This window comes from Vipera ursinii, assembly GCF_947247035.1.
Source record: "Vipera ursinii genome assembly, chromosome: 6".
NCBI lineage: Eukaryota > Metazoa > Chordata > Lepidosauria > Squamata > Viperidae > Vipera > Vipera ursinii.
This window is the reverse complement of record NC_139515.1, coordinates 67,649,247-67,669,679: the sequence shown is the minus strand read 5'-3', so window position 1 is coordinate 67,669,679 and position 20,433 is coordinate 67,649,247. Positions and strand designations below refer to the sequence as shown.

General features: G+C 37.6%; 1 protein-coding gene across 1 annotated transcript in view; it reads left to right on the top strand.

Annotated features, from left to right (window-relative positions):
- WASHC4 (WASH complex subunit 4) overlaps positions 1–20,124 on the top strand; it is a 43,650-nt gene extending 23,526 nt beyond the window's left edge. Inside the window, exons 20-34 of the mRNA XM_083366516.1 lie at positions 73–189; positions 1,313–1,481; positions 1,724–1,878; positions 2,931–3,005; positions 3,090–3,194; positions 6,144–6,278; positions 8,322–8,430; positions 9,701–9,767; positions 10,345–10,431; positions 11,939–12,086; positions 12,911–13,007; positions 14,335–14,531; positions 15,723–15,822; positions 18,051–18,120; positions 18,923–20,124. Coding sequence (XP_083222642.1) covers positions 73–189; positions 1,313–1,481; positions 1,724–1,878; positions 2,931–3,005; positions 3,090–3,194; positions 6,144–6,278; positions 8,322–8,430; positions 9,701–9,767; positions 10,345–10,431; positions 11,939–12,086; positions 12,911–13,007; positions 14,335–14,531; positions 15,723–15,822; positions 18,051–18,112 — 1,623 coding nt within the window. The 3' untranslated portion in view covers positions 18,113–18,120; positions 18,923–20,124. The remainder of the gene's footprint in view (positions 1–72; positions 190–1,312; positions 1,482–1,723; positions 1,879–2,930; positions 3,006–3,089; positions 3,195–6,143; positions 6,279–8,321; positions 8,431–9,700; positions 9,768–10,344; positions 10,432–11,938; positions 12,087–12,910; positions 13,008–14,334; positions 14,532–15,722; positions 15,823–18,050; positions 18,121–18,922) is intronic.
- Positions 20,125–20,433: the final 309 nt, after the last annotated feature.

Below are 20,433 nucleotides of genomic sequence, written 5' to 3'. Positions count from 1 at the left end.
GTCCCAGTCCAAAGGGGAAAGAAGGAGGCAGAATGTCTGCATTCTGTATTAAATTTGATTTTTCCCCCCCAGTATATGTTTAGAGCATTGCGGGATTGTGTACCAGCAATGATGCACTCAAGGCATTTGGAATCCTGTGAAATACTCCTAGAAAGCTATGACAGAGAAATCATGGATGTTTTCAATAAGGTTAGAGTGCATGTATTGTATTTACTCTGAATTACACCTGTATAAGGAGCATGTATTTAAAAGCTATTAAAGATTAACAGTCTACATAAAGGTAAATATATAGTGGTCTAGTAACTGTAGGTATAAGTAAGATAAAGAATAACATCATGTAATTTATTATAGACCTTTAGAAAAATGTCTTACTCCATTAGAATTGAAATAAATATATTTATTAAGTAGTTTAATATTAAATTTCTAATTTAATTTTAATATTTCAAGTGATGATCAATCTCAATACGTACAGATAATTTCAAGTTGTTAAAGTTCATAAAAATTGCTTCTCAATTATTGGAGGATAAATAAAAATGTATATGGTTCTTTTCTAGCTATTTCTTATTGTTTTCACTTAGACAAGAGATTATTTAGTTGTAGCTATATCATTTTTTTAATGAAAGCATGTATACAGACTATCCTCATCTTTCTTTTTGTTGTCCATCCTCTACCTTCTCTCTCTTTGACTTTAGGATGGAACTTGTGATGGACAGTTAATGGATATAATTTATTCTTACAGTTTAAATAAAATATTCAAAGATGACTGATAATTATTTGTTAGTGACCAATAATTAGGATGTAGGGAACATGGCAGAAAATGTTGTATCTTAGATATTTTTAGTATTTGCTATATTTAATATATTTATGGCTTAGATCAGACATGTCAAACTTGTGACATCATGTGACGTCACACAACGTATCGGGACAGTTTTGCCATAGCCGGCAATGGGCGGGCGCGGCTTCCACATGACGCATCTGCCCGCAGGCTGGCAGTTTAACACCCCTGGCTTAGGTCATTATTTAAAATCAAAAGGTATTGGGACACTCAAGAGAAACTGTCTTACATCTTATAATGAGTCTGCACGTAACTAGCAAGACTGCAATTTTTATGTAAAAGGCCATTTTAAAGTGGATAGTTTTTCAGGTGAAAAATACTGCCACAGCCAAGTGCTCATTTCCACTTTGAGTTCCTTGTGAAAGGTATAATCTTGTGTTGCTCTATGGAATTCTTATCTATTAACAAATATGCTGTGAAGATAAAGATATGCCATCCTCTGAAAATAATATCTATTAACATTTTTGTTTTGAACAGCACCTTCTAGACAAGTTATGCAAAGAAATCGAAAAGGATTTGCGCCTGTCAGTACACACGCACTTAAAATTAGATGACCGAAATCCATTCAAAGTTGGAATGAAGGATCTTGCTCACTTCTTCTCTTTAAATCCAATTCGCTTTTTTAATCGGTTCATAGATATCAAAGGTAGACATTTATTTATCTTTATTTTTTACTTAAACTGCATGATTTTGGCAGTTTATTTGTCACTATTGTTACAGTTCTAAAACTCAGCTACTTGGCTTGTTTTCAGTTTTTCAGTTAACTGCAACTTGGGGAATTATTTTTAAGAGGCATTTCCTCCGTTATTTAATGCTGAAATGAAACATCTGCAATAAGGTTTTTCAGATATTAATTGGGCAAAGTTACTTTCCCCCTCTTTTTTACAGCTCATGTGACTCATTACCTAGACAAGACTTTTTACAATCTAACTACAGTAGCTCTGCATGACTGGGCCACCTACAGTGAAATGAGGAATTTAGCAACTCAGCACTATGGTTTAAGTATGGCAGAAGCACATCTTCCAAGCCAGACTTTAGAACAGGTACAAAATGTATATACAAACTTTGTATTTTTAAAAAGTTATTCAGAAGTTTGCAGCGTTCACTTATCTATTTATTTATATTATTAAATGGATACGCTGCCCGTCTCACTACCCAAAGTGACTCTGCATGGCTTACAATACAGGAAAAATAATATGAAAACAATTACAAACATAAAAATAATTTAAAATGCAAGAGTTAAATACAGGCTAAAAAAAAGTCAAGGGCTCGAGCGGAGTAGGGTTGGGGTCTTCTCTATCACCCAGTAATTAATATTTATTTTTCCAAAATCCAGTGGCTTTTATAAACAAATAAGATTATACAGATTGCTCCTGTTTTTCTGCTATATAATCAGGGAACAGGCAGATAGGATTTCCTCTTGCTGAGTAGTCTCCTGTATAAAAAGAAATATATTTTATTTATTTATATTTCATACTTCTCAACCGGCCATCTCCCTCAGAGTTGTCCTGAGATTATATGCTACAGAGATGTGATAGAGTTGCATGGGCCTTTGGAGATGTTGTGTTTTTATTATTTTGGAGGTGGTATTCTTACTATGGTTTGCTTATAAATTGTTCTTAAAGGATGAAATTAAATATCAGTTCCCCAAATGAGTGAATAAATTTTCTAGCCTGAAATGGACTTCCTTCTACACTTAGATTTATTCACTGTATTTAAATATTATTTATTTGTATGCCTTCTGTTCCCAAAATTAACAACATTAAAGTAAGAAACAGAAAACGTACCAAATTGCCAAATTCCAATTTTCAACCACAACCTGCATTCCTTCTGTGCTAGATGAAACAAAACAAGTCTCAGTTGCTTTCCTAAAACTGAAAAGGGAAGGAGCAGACCAGATCTCCACAGGGAGAGAATTCCAAAGAATTCCAAAGAAAGCAATTAAAAATGCCCTCTTCCAAAATCCCATTGGAAGATAGTCTCGTATGGACAACATCTGGAAAGAATTGATCCTATTTGATTGGATTGGATGGCTAGATGTATATGTTTCTCAGATAATTTTATTTGGATTTTAAATTGCCTCTTCTTGTTTCAGGGCTTGGATGTTCTAGAAATTATGAGAAATATTCATGTCTTTGTATCCCGATACTTGTACAATCTCAATAATCAGGTGAGGGAAAGGTAATAAAATCCCAATATTAACTGATTTCCTTTTGGTGACTATTAAAATTATATAACAACTGTGTCATTGCAGATCTTCATTGAAAGAATCAGCAATAATAAACATTTGAATACCATAAATATAAGACACATAGCTAATTCAATTCGAACACATGGCACAGGAATAATGAACACAACAGTAAGTATTGCTATGTGATTTAGCAATTGATCTCTTTGCTAAGTGTAGAATAAACAACACAGAGCAAGTTTTAATCGTGATAGAAAAATTATTCCTTTTGAAATAAGGCGTGAAGTATTTATTTATTTATTTATTAGATTTATTTGCCACCCCCATTGCCTTGAGGTGACTCTGGGCGGTTTATATTAAAAGCAATCAAACATTAAAAAATATTTCTGATAACAATAAAAAATACAATTAAAAGAAGGGGAGGGAGGGAACAGGATGTGTGGGAGGAGAGGAATCCATTAGCCATCAGTGTGATGTTCTCCCTGTTGGGGACAGAAGCCAACTGGCAGAGCCAGGTCTTCAAGCCCTTATGAAAAATCAGAAGGATGGAAGCAGATCCAAAGGATAGGAGTCATGGCAGAAAAGGCTCTTCTCCTGAGCCCCACAGGTGGAATCCCTGGACCAGTGGGGGCCACAGCATGCCCCTTCTGCCATGGCCAGTTCCATTTGTGTGAGACAATTCTTTGAGTAACTGGCTGGACCCATGCCATGTAGGGCTTTAAATGTGATAACTAACACCTTGAATTGTACCTGGAAGCAAAACGAAAGTCACTGCAGTTTGCAGAACATCAGTGTAACGTGCCACTCTAGGGGCCCCAAGAACTGCCTGTGTTGCTGCACTCTGCACCACTTGTAGCTTCCAAATGCTCTTCAAGGGTAGCCCTATGTAAAGCACATTACAGTAGTCGAAATGTGAGATGACCAGGGGTTGAGTGACCGAGTGCAGGTACTCCCAATCCAGGAAAGGGCGCAATCGGCGCACAACATGAAGTTGTGCAAAAGCTGTTCTAACCATGACACCTGCTCTTCGAACAGGAGTTGTGAGTCCAGGAGAACCCCCAAGTTGTGGACTGGGTCAGCCTGGGGTGATGCAACCACATCCAGAACTAAGTATGTTAAAAGTCCTAGATCTTGAAGCTCCAAGCACCCAAAGCCATTTAGTCTTGCTAGAATTCATCCAAAGCCTGTTGTTCCCCATCCAGGCCCCCCCTCAGCCTCTAGGCATCACAGTAGACAGCATCACCTGCATCACCAGGGGTGGAGATATAAAGTTGAGTATTATTAGCATACTCACGATACTCAACCCATGGTGGCAAATGATCTCACCCAGAGGCTTCATGTAGATATTTAAAAAGAGTGGGGAGAATACTGAACCGTGTGGCATGCTACAAAGGAACGGCCATTGGCTGGAACTCTGACTCCCTATCAACATCAATGGAGCGTTTTATAGCTTCTAATTTTTGCAGCTTTCGACTAGATCTCTATTGGATAATTCACTAGTATTCTACATGGCATGAAAGTGAAAGATTGTTGATTACTAATCCAGAGGTAAAAGTAGCTATTTCCAGAGAGAGATGCATATAGATGCATGCAACGAATCACTATATAGGTAGTCCTCGACTTACAACAGTTCATTTAGTGACTGTGCAAAGTTACAACGACACTGGAAAAAGTGACTTTTGACCATTTTTCACACTTAAGACCTTTGTAGCATCCCCATGATCGTGTGACTAAAATTCAGATGCTTGGCAATTGACTCATACTTACGATTGTTGCTGTGTCCTTTTGACCAACCTTTTGACAATCAAAATCAATGGGAAAGCCAGATTAACTTAACAACCGTGTTACTAACTTATCAACTGCAGTGATTCAATTAACAACTGTAACAAGAAAAGTGATAAAATGGGGCAAACTCATTTAACAAATGTCTCACGTAAGGGCTCAATTGTGATCATAAGTCGAGGACTACCTGTATATCAACTATAACATTCACAGTCTGTTTTTGAGATCTGGCGATGAACATGAGCTAATTCAAGTAGTTATAGGCAGGTTTTTGTTGTATTATTACTGTTATTATTATTTCAATTTGTTTTCTGCCCAGTGGACATTCAGAGTGGTTTAAAAGTATTCTAATTAGTAGAAACAGAACAAATTATCTGAAATACCTGTTTTTGTTCAATGTACTGTCTTAAGCTATTACACTTAGTTTTACAACTACTGATGTGTTGCCTACCAACTTAACTAGTGCACCAGCAGGAACAGTACAACTCCACAAGTACAACTTTTAATATGCTAGTTAAAATCCTTTCTTCTTCATCATGTGACTATTAATTCCAAATAGGGGTGACCTTGCAGTTTGCTTTTCAGAAATAATTTTGGATATAAATAGCTCCAGGTAACAAAACTTTATAGGGACGCGGTGGCTCAGCGGGTTAGGACGCTGAGCTTGTCGATCAGAAGGTCGGCAGTTTGGCGGGTCGAATCCTGAGTGCCGCGTAACAGAGTGAGCGCCTGTTACTCGTCCCAGCTTCTGCCAACCTAGCAGTTCGAAAGCACGTAAAAATGCAAGTAGAAAAATAGGGACCACTACAGTGGGAAGGTAACAGCATTCCGTGCGCCTTTGGCGTCCAGTCATGCCGGCCACATGACCACGGAGACGTCCTCGGACAAGCGCTGGCTCTTCGGCTTTGAAACGGAGATGAGCACCGGCCCCTAGAGTCGGAAACGACTAGCACGCATGTGCGGGGGAACCTTTACCTTTACCTTTACCTAACAAAACTTATTCATTTCTGCAGAAGTGTGGAATTGTAAACAAGGTTAACACTTGAGTCTCAGACCTATTTATACATTATTACTGCAAACAGAACACTGCTTTTGCATTGCATCAAGAAAGGTAGTGGTATTAATGATATCACCTTCCTATTCCATGTAATATGTACATGCTGATGCAATGGTGTAACATTTAGGATTAGTGACCGTGTTTGAATGCTAACATACTTCATCTTTAATAGCACCCAACTATTCAGTAAGCAAGTACTTTGACATTGGAATGAACAGGGATACTTCTTTTATCCATAGGGACAGGATTTTTTAAAATTGTGTTTGTTTTATACTTTTTAGGTAAATTTCACATACCAATTTTTGAGAAAGAAATTTTACATCTTTAGTCAATTTATGTATGATGAGCACATCAAATCCAGACTGATCAAAGATATACGATTCTTTAGAGAAATTAAGGATCAAAATGATCATAAGGTATGTTACAAGCCTTTATATTCATGGTTCTCTTTGGAGAAAGTATTAACTTAAATTCACTGAGAACACAATCCTTTATTTGCTTATTTGAAAATAAGGTTTGTATAACTGAATTAGATTTATTTTGCAGAGAACTTTTAGGATAATTGTTGTAATGATTTGTAGGTAGCTAAACCAAGAATAAGCAAATTTTGGGGACCAGTAGGCACAATATGGTTAGAAAATGGCTGCCATGAGAGGGCTTTTATAGTATCAAATATTGTTCAAAGCATTGTGACCAGTTACAAGATAGCAATTTACCAAAAGATACTAGTAAGGCAAGGAATATGCTGGGTGCCAAGAAAGGTATTTGAGGACATTGTATTGTATCCCCGAGATTACCAATCACAATAAATTTAATGGTCATGATTATTATTATTATTATTATTAATAATAATAATAATAATAATAATAATAATAATAATAATAATAATAATAAACAACCTTTATTGTCAAAGTACAACATGTGTACATTGAGATTAGCTGAGCCTCCCCCCGTGCTCTCTCCCCCCAACACACAGTGACAACAAACCCTCCATCCCACCACACTATGTGAACCAACTACACCACACACCGGCCTCCCAAGTCAACTCTGCATAAGATTACATCCCATTCAAAAGCCTAACAGCCCACGGATAAAAGCTAATAACAAGGATAAAGAAATTTCAAAGTGCTTCTTTTAAAATAATTAAATCTCTGTGTGTGTATATTTGTGTGTGTTTATAATTTAGACACTAGTTCTGTCTCTTTAATGACACTATAATAGTAATCCTCAGTTAACGACCACTCATTCAGTGAGTGTTCAAAGTAGACAGTATCTATGATCTGCCCTCAAAGGTCCTAATATCCCAGCACTCCTGCAGTCAAGTGATTGTTATCAAGAGAATTGGCCACTGTCTCAAACGTATGACAGTTGCAGCATCCCATGGCCAGCAGAGTCAATGGGGAAGCCGTCAGCGAAAGTCACAAGTTGCTCCTATAAGTCATTCCCACTCCTGATACTTTTTCTGCCGAGGAGCCTGCATTAGCCACCTGGGTGTCCTCCTGCAGAAGCTATTCCCCACCAGGACACACTTGTACCATATCACAGTAGCCACTTACCCACCACCATCTTGCTTGTGAACTATCTGGGACACACATGACTTTCTGCCACCTTCGCACCTTAATTTTGCTTGTTCAAAGGAAGCGGTGAGTAGGTCCTTGCTTAACAGCCCACAGTCCTTGTTTAATGACTGCAACCAGGGACTGCTGGGATTAATGTTGCTAAATGATGTTGCACTTTATGACAACATTGCTTAGCGATGGAAATTCTGACCCCAATTACTGTTCTTTGTATTTGTATTTTGTATTTAGTATTTTATTCTGCCCTGTGAACCGCCCTGAGTCCTCAGGGAGAAGGGCGGTATACAAATATTATTAAATTAAATTAAATTAAATTAAATTCTTAACCAAGGATTCCCTGTATTCATATTATTGGAGAAAATATAAGAGTACAATGAATAAACTTACAAACATAAGCTTTCAACTTACTTCTATATAGGCGTATTGATGCAGAATAAGAAAAGTATGTTGCGAGCTAAAAAACAGGTTTTCAGATATGTTGTTTTATCCAGAATATAGGAGTTTGTCAAAATTGCATTTAGATAAAATTTCAGATTTGTACTTTAAATTTGGTCTTTTCTCCCAAATTAGTTATTTTTGCTATAGCTGTTGGGTGTGTGTGTCTGCATTAAAATGGCTTCTGGAAGCTTAGATCAGTAATATTATTCCTGATTGTAGTTCTATATTTTTTTAAAAAAAACAGTGAAAATGTTTTGTAAATGAAGGATAATGTACTTGTTACAAGATTGAACTAATCTTCATTATAAAATATATATGTCTCCTTTTAGGAGTATAGAAATTAATAAAGTTGAAGAAATATGCGTCAATACATGGGAAATTCAAAAAGGCTTGATATCATTTTTCATAATAGTTGTTTGTAATGTATTATCAAAATTTTTCTAGTACCCATTTGAGAGAGCAGAGAAATTCAATCGAGGGATCAGAAAACTTGGGATTACACCAGATGGACAAAGCTATCTTGACCAATTCAGGCAGCTAATAAGCCAGATAGGTATGAACATAAATTATCTTGTCATTTTTTAAAAAAAGCAATAAAAAGAGTGCATGGACTTCAGCTCCAAGAATTCCCTAGCAGGCCTCCCAGGAGTTGAAATCCATATATCTTAAAGTTGCTAAGGTTGAAAAACTCTAATGTTATCAAGACTGAATCACTATATTGCCTTCTAGCTTCTATTGTAAGAAGTCAGGTATGGCAGGGAATCTTCCAGCACCAAAAGAAGGATCTATATCATGCTGAAATTTCTGGCCTGTGGAGATCTCTTATCATAAATAAATCAAATAAGTTTTTCCCTCCAGTCCCTTGATACTATGATTATACTGTTACATATCTCCAGGGCTTTTTTTGTCATAGAACGCTCAGAACAGAGTTCCGGCACCTTTTTTTGGATGGAACCTTGTAGGGTAGGCAAGGCGGGTTGTATAACATGTGTGAGTTCCGGCACCTTTTTCTTTTACAAAAAAAGCACTGCATATCTCTAAGCAGAAGATGGGAAAAATAGGCAGCGGTGGCTTTCTAATATCCTAGTCTTCGCACAACATAACTTCTGTCCAATGTATTTTCTAATTTATGAAGTCTGCTTATGCTGGGACAGACAAATTGCTACCCTCTAGCTACTGTAGATTATTATAAAATTCCCTAGCATGAATAAAAGTCAGGAATTTTCTGTCCAAACATTGGAGCAACATGGGGCAACTTTCTTTTGAATTAGGAAATTTTGTTGTTCAGTCACTACGTCATGTCTGACTCTTCACAACCCCATCTACTATAGCATGCCAGGTTGCTCCTGTACTCCACTGTCTCCTGGATTTGCTCAAATTCATCTTCATTGCATCGATGACACTAACTATCTCATCCTTTTGTCCCCTTCTCCTTTTGTCAACATCAGGGTCTTTTCCAATGAGTCTTCTCACCTCATTTGGTAGCCAGAATATTTGAGCTTTAGCTTCAGTATCTGTCCTTTCAAAAAACAGGATTGATTTCCTTTAGGATGGATTGATTTGATCATATGGCAGTCCAAGGGACTCTCAATAGTCTTCTCCAATGAGGCATTTTGAAAACATCAATTCTTTGGCACTCAGTTTTCCTTATAGTCCAACTCTCACAGTTGAATTGGAAAATAATACTATTTAACTGCACTAAAGAAAGTAAGATATGCCCAGCCATGTTTATTTAAGAAATGATAAAATTCATCTGCTAGTATTCCAATTAGTTGCATTTGTTACTATAATATAAATTCAGATACTACTATCTTTGTTTAAAGGGAATGCTATGGGCTATGTACGAATGATAAGATCTGGTGGACTTCACTGCTGTAGCAGTGCAATTAGGTAGGCACCAATACTTTTTGTCTTGTCTGTCCATGTTGTTTTACATCTTTTTCAGATCCTCCTGTTTTAATTTTTCTCTTTGCAATTAGCATATATTGCAGTGGTCCTTCGGATGTGTTTCTTCTGTTTCAATATATTATACATCTGTTGAGTAAATTTAAAATCACATACTCATTAAATTTTAAATAATTTGACAATTCATACTTGTAAAAATGTTATGGTAATATAGCAAGTATGGATTTCATTATAGGTGTAAATAATACAACAAATACATGATGTTAAAAGAGCATTTAATGATGGTAAATATAGAAATTTTGTTATGTAAACACTTTTGTGACTTAATACCTGAAAACCTGGATAATGTGTTGTCTAGAAGCTATGCTTTCTTGTTGATTTAAAATAAGTTATAAAAAGTACTTTTTTGAGAGCAAAGCAATGTTATTAGCTAATAAAGCATGAACTGCCTTGTGATAAGGTGGGAATAGAAACACAGCCTGTAGAATATAAAATTTATGTTCATTTATATACATACACCTAAATAATGCCTAATTATATGAAAACCTAACAAAACTTGTAGATTTGTTCCTGACCTTGAAGATATTGTCAATTTTGAAGAACTTGTGAAAGAAGAAAGTCTGTCAGAAGAAACACAAGAAGCAGCTAGGTAATTGTAATGCAAGTATAAAAATATTCTACTGCCGTAATACTTGCACTGTTCTTTTTCAAACAACTTTCAATAAAATAATATTTTAGCTATTCATTACAAAAGTCTGTGGGAACCAGTTCAGAGGCATCTGTTGGAGAGTTATTTTTGCTTGGTTTATGGCTTCTCAAAGGCATCAGTTTAGTGACAAGGGGGAATGTGATGTTGAATCAGAAAAGGTCTTGATCTGATATAGTGGGGTGCTTCTCATATTCTTCTGTTTCTATTACAAGGTTATTCATTTATTTTCTCATTGGCAAAACTCCAAGCAAAGTTCACTGAATGCTCAGGGTGCAAGTTATTGATACTGTTTATTCTGTCATTAGTTTTATAGTCTATCTTTCCTCCAGAAGCTTAAAATAGTGCATATAATACTCCCAACCATTTGACTTTTGCCACCATCCAATTGCTAGATTTCATTGTTTTGATATGTCCTTTGACAGAACTCTATGGAAGATTTTATTTCCCAGTCCTTCCATACCATTCTTTTAAATATCTCCTAATGTTGTTAAACTTACTGTTTAAATCTTTGCATGGGAAAAATAAGAACCCCTACCGCAACTGCCTACATTAAAGTAGGTGGCTTTACATAGATGTCAGCGATTACTAAAATCTGTCCCAAAATACTCCATGGTCAAGCTGATATTTACATAGTGCATGATTTTTTAAAAAAGTTACAGTAATTTTATTTAAATTGCTTAGTGATAAAAGAATTTATAATAGTCTCTTTCTTTTAGCAAGTTGAGGATATCTACTTGTTTTTAGTATGTGTGCTTAGTGCTTGTTATTTCCTTTGCACTCTGTATTGCAAATACATGATGGAAGATTGTTCTCACTGATTATGGGATTTTGGTTTTAATTTTACTTTGTAAAAATGCCGCTTGGGGGCCCCCGAAAGCCCTAATAAGCAGGCATATACATAGAATGAAGGCTATTGCTAAGCACATTGGTTTGTGCTTAAATTGTAAGCCGCCCTGAGTCTTCGGAGAAGGGCGGGATATAAATGAGATTAAAATAAAATAAAATAAAAATAAATTTATTTCCAACAGCTGTATTTAGCATGATAGGTTTTACAAAACTGGCAAGCTGGCTCCCAGAAGTATTGAATAATGCTCAGATTCCATTTATCGTTTTAAGTCAAGAGTGTCCAACCTTGGCAACTTTGAGACCTGTGGACTTCAACTCCTAGAATTCTCCAGCCAGCCAATGCTGGTTTTTTTTAAAAAAATAAAAATAAAATAGGAAAATATTATTAAATGTTTTCTGTGGTCTCAAAAGGAGACAAAACTCTAATTTAAGGTAGCAAAGAGGTGATTTAAATACTTCTTTAAAATGGTGCTAAAGATCATCATGTAACAAGTAGCTTTAATTTCTGTATGTAATTATTATGAAAAGAATAGGTCATCCCCAAACAATATAGGACCAGAACATTTGTCCTCCAGACTGTTGCTATATCTCTGCTTTGCAGGCAGCTGGATTCTGTACTGATCGATCTCACCCGGAGCTCTGCAGAAGGTACAGAGTACTTCAAAATGCTTGTGGATGTCTTTGCTCCTGAATTCCGCAGTCCAAAGAACATGCATCTACGCAATTTTTATATCATTGTTCCCCCACTGGTTAGTATTTGCATTATTCGCCTTCTTAGATAACAAAAGTGATATTTAATTATCTATTTGCTTAATCCATTTATATCCCATTGCAATCTTGAAAGATAACAATATACAGTTATAATGACAGCATCCTCAATCAACTTAAAGATAGGACAGTGATCACAAATGTAAAATGTACCTATATTGAAACCTCTAGTATTTGGAGGTGGGGCGGGAAGCTCCACTTACAGATAATTAAACCTACCAACATAGAAGACATCCTACTGGAAGTGTCCAGTGAAAGAGCATGTTGTGCTTTACAGAGCTAAGTTTTGGGTTTCGGATTTTTTATTTCTTTTAATGACCCTGCAATCCCTTGCTTTGGGGTGAGGTTGGGGCGTTTACTGGCCGGATGCCCTTCCTGAGGTCTATGCGGAGTTTGTGCCGACAGAGGGAAATATCTGCTGCTACCTAGGCTTGAACATACAGCCTCCTGATTTTGAGGCGAGAGCTCCACCTCTAAGCTACCATGCTGCTCAGGGTTTTGGATAATTATTTGAGGCCAAATAGCTAATTGCACTTTCTGTTGGTCTGACTCTTAATACTGAGACAATAACCTTACAAAAAAATTCTATTTAAAACTATATTTCTTCTCCACTTAAGTCATTTTTGAGAACTAACAGTGACCTAAAGAATATCTCTTGAGATGCCATCAGAAATAATGTGTACAAGTGGTGTAACCAGTGTAGCATTCTTTTTTAAGTTTCTGGTTTGGTTTTATTATTTTAGAATTACTAAATTGGGGTAATTATTTGGGCAACCTCATGCAATCCCTGGTCTCTTCTTTTTAGGCACTCAATTTTATAGAACACTCAATCAGTTGTAAAGAGAAACTGAACAAAAAGAACAAAATTGGTGCAGCTTTTACTGATGATGGCTTTGCTATGGGTAAGTCCAAGAGCAGTACAGGTAGTCTTCGACTTAAGATCACAGTTGAGCCTAAAAATTTCTGTTGTTAAGTGAGGCAATTGTTAAGTGAGTTTTGCCCCATATTATGACCTTTCTTTCCACAGTTGTTAAGTGAATCACTGCAGTTGATTAATTAGTAACCCAGACGTTAAGGGAATCTGACTTTCCCATTGACTTTGCTTGTCAGAAGATTGCAGAAGGTGATCACATGACCTTGGGACACAGGAACGTTCATAAGTACGAGTCAGTTGCCAAGTGCCTGAATTTTGGTCACATGATCATGGGGAAGATGCAGTGGTCGTAACTGAAAAACAAACATAAGTCACTTTTTTCTTTTTTCTTTTTATTGAAAAGTTTTACAATACATTTTATTTTTAACAAAACAAAACCCCTCCCAACCCCCTCCCCTCTCCCCAACCCTCCCCAACACCTCCCTCCCTTCCCCCTCCCCCCTCCCCGACTTCCCAGAGCTAAATACAGGGTATAAAAATACAAACAATCATAGTCTACCTTATGCAAACAACAATAAACTATTAAATCTATCGCACTTTAACTCTTATAAAATAGTCACTTTTTTCAGTGCTGTTGTAACTTTGAACGGTCGCTAAATGAACTGTTAAGTCGAGGACTACTTGTATTCCTCTTTCTCCCTTCTAACCGTTTGAAAATATATAGGAGTAGAATCGCTGTATTTACTCAATAATATTTTTATTGAGTAACTGAGTAATTATTTACTCAGTGATCAGCAACTGTGAATTGGGAAGAGGAAATCACCTTATATTTGCTGAAATCAAAGTGGCAGAAAGCTTTTCATCCCTTTTCCAGGTTTTTCCCCCCACTTTGTCTGAGCTGGCTCAGCTTACTTCTTTCCCTCCTTTTAATAGATCCCTCCCTCTTTCCGACTCCTTTCTTGTCCTGTGTTTGTGGCTTCTGCTTGGAGGAATAAAGGTTTTTTGGGATGTGTATACATTTGCCCGTTTTTTGTGTAAATTGATTAAATACCCTTTTGAAATGGTAATCTGTATTTTTAAATCTGTAAACGAAATACTCTTAATTATAATCTGTATTTTATAAATGTAATTTTATCAGTATTTTGGGATAAATGCATTCTAATAATCTTTATTACAATGTTATTTTGTTTTGTATTTTAAATTTTATTTTTCAAGTTGTAATTGTGTTATGCTGGCCTTTGATCAAAATAAAAATAAATCAAGAATAATAAACTTAGGCCAATTTAAAACAAACTGTGCAAAATCTGTTATTATTTTTTAATTGGGGGTGGGGTGGGCATTTCCATATCTTTCAGGTGTGGCTTACATTTTGAAACTTCTGGACCAGTACCAAGAGTTTGATTCCCTTCACTGGTTCCAGTCAGTACGGGAGAAATATGTGAAAGAAATCAGAGCCTTAGCAAAGCAGCAGAATGTCCAGTCAGCTAGTCAAGATGAGAAGTTGCTACAGACCATGAATCTTACTCATAAGCGGCTGGAAGTCTGTTTGCAGGTATTTTAAATCATTACAGTCTCAAATGATTTTTAAACATCAAATAGGTATATGCACACTGAAAGATAGGAACTCCTAAAAGTTTCATTAATTTAGTGCTAATAAAGCAATAAATTTTTAAAATACTCAACACCCATAGGTTTTTGCCGGAAGGCAGTTTTGGTGAATCACTAATGTTTAACTCTGACCTAGGCATTTCATGGCCTGTGGGCCACATGTGGCCCATGGGTGTCCAAGCCCAGCCCCTGGTGCCAGGGTGCGAGGCATTGGAAATGGGAGGATGGTGGGGGGAGTGGCGGTTGCCCTCCGCAGTAGTCCCAGATTCTTAAGTGACCCTCTTAGGAAAATTAATTTAAATCAGCCCTGGTTTCATCAATACCAAAACTTATTAGAAAGTGAACTTAGTGATCTTTAAAAAGTCTCCACTTCAGTTGTGAGCAAGATGGCTAATAATTCTTGTCTCCTGGCGTCCAAACCCACAAAAAACCACTCTCCTGTGGTCTCTTTACATATCTCTCCACGTATCTGGAGCATTTGTGGGTAATCTCCCATCTTGTCCTTATCTGGAAAAGTTCCAAGGGATTGGCCTACTCACCACTTACGGTACTTGGTCTTTTGCAGAGCCATCTACAGTTCTCCTCTCCTGGAAGCTTCAACTATCTTAAGGAAATAATTTGAGTCAGATTCTTTTTTTTTTAATGGGTTGAAGTGAGTGTCTTAAATTAATTCAAGCCTTATGGCACTAATCTCTGTGACTCATCCAAAATAATTGAAAACCCTGTAGGATGAAAAATTTTCCTTTTAACTACTCAGAAGGGCCATCTAAAAGTGCTGCTGAAATGATTTCTTATTTCGGGATAATGACACCTGGAGCAAAGTTTATTAATAGATTATAAATAATTGATCTCGGACAAGAAACTGTCGAAAGGAACACAGGTAGTCTAGGAGTAAGTACATTATAAGTAGAGTATTAACAGTAAAATGAAGAAAAATATATTTAATTGTATGCTTTGAATAATATTGTTCACCAAATTGTGTTGATAATATGTAAAAGATGCTATTGATAATTCAGGTATAAATTGTGCACAATATTTATGGGAGTTTCATATATTCATGCACCTTAAAGCGACTTGGAGATTCTGTGATTCTGTGGCATGGTAAAACATGCAGATCTATTTTCATTTCTCATAGGAATTTGAACTACTTTATTTCTCACTAAGCAGTGCAAGGATCTTTTTTAGAGCAGCCAAAACTGCAGCAGAAGAAAACCAAGATAAAAGAGACAGTGAAGGTTAGTAGGAAATATTCTGCTCTCTGGGGAGTTACTGGCACCGAATGTAAATTATTTTCCATTCCTATGTGCACTAAGCTACAAATCCATGGAGGAATATTACTGGTAAAAAAAAATAACATTCCATTTCTATAAGCCTGAATTTTATTATCACCAACTTGGAGAACAAGTAGGAAATTCAGACTAGTGGAATAATTCACATTAATAATGTGGTGTTTCACTGAACAGTTACTAGAAAACATAACGAAATAGTAGGCTATTACAGGTATCCTTGACTTTCAACCACAATTTAGTCCAAAATTTATGTTGCTAAGTGAGACCGTTAAGTGAGTTTGCCCCATTTTATGACCCTTCTTGCCACAATTGTTAAATGAATCACAGGAGTTGCTAAATTAATAATGTGGTTGTTAAATGAATCTGGCTTCCCCATTGACTTTACTTAACAGAAGGTCACAAAAGGTGATCATGTGACCCTGGGATGCTGCAACCGTCATAAATATGAACCAATTGCCAAGCATCCAAATTTTGGTCATGTGACCATGGGGCTGCTGCAATGGTGGTAAGTGTGAAAAACAGTCATACGTCATTTTTTTCAATGGTGTTGTAACTGAACGGTCACTGAATGATTGTAAGTCGAGGACTATAGTGCTAAATACAACAAAGATCTGTAATGCTTTAAAAATAATTACGTGGCACTGTCCATTTCATCAGATAAATGGAATGATGTTCTTTTAGAAAGTACCGTATATACTTGAGTATAAGCCGAATTTTTCAGCCCACTTTTTGGGCTGAAAAATTCCACTTCGGCTTATACTCCAGTCAACAAAAAAAACTTACCGAGGACTTGTGCGCGGCCGAGGCTTTGGTGCTTCCGGGATCGCGCGCACCTCTCCCAAGCCACCGCCGTCCGGAGACCTGACGAAGTTTGGGGAGGTGCGCGCGCAAACCTCCCCAAACGTCGGCAGGTCTCCGGACCTCCGCGCCCTGCCTGCCTGCTTCTTTCCGCAGCGGAAAGAAGGAGCCTGCCTGCTTCTTTCCGCAGCGGAACGAAGCAGCCTGCCTGCTTCTTTCCGCTGCGGAACGAAGCAGCCTGCCTGCTTCTTTCCGCTGCGGAACGAAGCAGGCAGGCTGCTTCGTTCCGCTGCGGAACGAAGCAGCCTGCCTGCTTCTTTCCGCTGCGGAACGAAGCAGCCTGCCTGCTTCTTTCCGCTGCGGAAAGAAGCAGGCAGGCTGCTTCTTTCCGCAGCGGAAAGAAGCAGGCAGGCAGGGCGCGGAGGTCCGGAGACCTGCCGACGTTTGGGGAGGTTTGGGGAGGTGCGCGCGCACCTCCCCAAACCTCCCCAAACTTCGGCAGGTCTCCGGACGGCGACGGCTTAGGAGAGGTGCGCGCGATCCTGGAAGCACCGAAGCCTTGGCCGCGCGCAAGTCCTCGGTAAGCTCCGGGCGGTCACTTGCTTCGCGTCTCCTGAGGGAAGGGGGGGCGACTGGAGCGGGCGTGTTTCCTCGCCTGCTGGGCGCCGCGATTTGCCCGGGGAACGCGCGGGCCCCGAATGGCAGCGTGGAGCGAGGAAGCGGACAGTCAGGGCTTCTCTGAGAGCCGCGGCCACACAGAGTATTCCTGTGTATTCAGGCTTGCAAAATGGCGGATCGAGCCTCTGCTAGCGGCAGAGGCTTGCAGAGCGCGGATCCAGCCTCCGCCGGCGGCGGAGGCTTGCAGAACGGCGGATCGGCTTATACTCGAGTCAACAACTTTTCCCAGGTTTTGGGGGTGAAATTGGGGGTCTCGGCTTATACTCGAGTCGGCTTATACTCAAGTATATACGGTATATAATCTTATGTTTAGAAGAGAGAATAACAAACAGAAAATAAAATATAGGAATTTCAGATTGTGGGATAGTCTTATTCACAAAATAGTTTTAGAGTGTGGCATAACTTACACATATTAAATTTAATAAATAATAATAATATTAGCTAAGTTGTTCGTTGCTATTTAGATAAATGGTAGCCGTATTTTTTTTCTTGGCATTTCACTCTTATTTCTGCTGATATTCTACTCCATATTTGATTCTACTCCTTTTGATTCTACCCCATATAAAAGCCCTTCACAAACATCTGTCCATTGGAAATCATTAGTTCAGAATTAATTGCACGAATGTGTAAAAAGCATCATTTTTTTACTCAATGCTGAGAATATAAAATAGTTGAAATGGGCTCTTTTTGTCTTATAGAAGAACCTGCAAAAACAACCAACGACCTTTCAAATTCTTCTGCAGATCCTCTTGTAAAATGAGAGCTCTGGTATGGTTAATTTATGGATGTGATTGTATGGCTTTTCTTAATAGTGTTTCCAATTTAGAAATTATATTAACACAGACGTCAAGTTTTGAAGCATTCAGAAATATAATTTATTTATGTTCCTCCCCAAAGGGGAGGATTCTTATCCTGAAATTAATTGCACTTTTTCTATGTTTCTGGCTAACCTAGAGGAAATGTTAAATATTTGTTTAAATTGCAGTATCATATTGAAATTGAATACTGTGATATAACTGTGAATTCTGATTACTTAATTTTATAAAGGGAGAACATTAATTGCACTGAATTTGGATAGGCTTACCCATCCAAAAGTAATGGGTGACAAAATAATGCATACTTATAGAATCTGGTTCAGGGTAAGTTCTTATCCAGCACAATTGCAAAAGCAAATGGTACTACCTCAGTGAGATAGCATAAAAGAGAGATGTGCACATTTTGAAAAATGTTTTGGAAGAAGCAACTTAGGCTTTGCATCAGCCGGCATTCTTTAGCTGTTCTTTAAAGCTGATTTTTTTTCAGGTTTCCTCACAAGTAAGGAAAGCATGCTGCTTTAAGAGAGGTGTTTTTTGTGAATAATAAGAACTAACAAATCAAAATTTAAAAAACAGATGGCTTTAATCTTTTTTAAAAAAACTTTCAGTTGTGCTTGTCTACTAATAGATTCCTTTTCTCCTTCATTCACTTAAAACTGCTCCTGGGGACTAAGGATAATTTGGGGAGGAGGTTGAAAAGGTGAACATTTCTCAGAGTGTGTAGCTTGATTTATTTGTTGCTTTATGTTCTGCAGAACTCTAGAGCAACTGTGATTTGTTGAAATGGATGGAACCAGATTGGCATAGATCATCCACCTCATCGGACCAGACGTCCTGTGAAATATCACATAATTTATTGTAATACTCACTAAGGACAATATTTGGGAGTTCCAGTCAAGTATGCTATTTTGATCCAAGATGTGATTGATAAGGGGGAAAATTTGTTATTAGAAAGTTTTAAAATATTCTTATACCTAATGGATTCAATAATACTAAATGTATAAAATGGCATCCTTAATTTGGTTTACTGCTTGTTTACCAGTGCATATAATCCTCCTTGAAAAAAAAGACTGTCTAATTCATAGATTTTACCAATTAGACTGCTGACTTAAATGGACAACTTGTAATGTCCCAGAGACTGTATAAGCATACTAAGCTTAAGGTAGCTATGTGCTGTAATAAAGATACTCATTTTCATACCTTTTTGGCATTTAATTTGAGAAGACTCCTATTTTAGATATACGGATAATTGTACAGTGTTAACTAAACTAACATCTTTGTGAGATACTGAAAAAAGCATCCTTATTTGTCTAGATTCTAAAAGCATGTATATGCAATGTTATTGTGAATATGTATACATAGAGCTTTGTGAATATAGGATGGTTGCTACTCTTACAAAAAGTGAAACAAACCAAGTAGTGCAAAAATAATTTGGGCCTTGAATTCAACTCAGTTCTTGGAAGTCTAATATTGTGTCCTTCTGCCACAGAAAGAGTTATAGTGTTTGGGCTTTCAGTAGATAAATGCCTTTCACAGCTGTTATATGTGTGGCAGATTAAACAGGAATTAGGAATTATTTAACGTAGCTGTATAGGATCAGTGATGGGTTCAGTAAGACATGGAATTATTGTTTGCCTTCTCCTGTTTCATCTTGTGAATAATCTGTCTTCCAATGTAGAGATAGGGGTCATATAAAGGTTACGTAGGGGCCCAGTGCAGCAAACTGCTATGCCTTCAGTACCTGTTTACCTCCTGTCTATGAGCTCACCCTAATTAGCACCACCAGGCACTGCCAGGAACCATCAAGGTATGTGAGACTCTACCCTGCCTGGGATGTTCTTAAAGATTGACAAGGAGAATACACCAATAACGATGCTGTTGCTCTATACTTTTTGCTGCTTGTTAAAATTGTATAAAAGTAATAAACACTGCGTAAGCAGACAGACATTTTGGGACACCCTGCTATGACTGGTTTCTGAATCCAACATCTGGCGCCTGAACAGGGACATCCCTCCGGGGGAGCAACCCCCAACATACTTACCTTCATCTGGAATAGACCCCAAGGTGCACCTTCATCCTACGGCACCCCTCAGAGGTAAGTATGGTTGCAATCTATCTCAGCAACAGCATGTACAGGAACTTCGATTTCTGTTACAAAAGTCAGGGCTTACAGTGCCTGAGGCGGAAATAAGGAAGCTGGTTGGAGAGAGAGGGAGACATTGTCCCTGATATCCAGAGCGTGGGACGCTCCGTTTACAGGACTGGG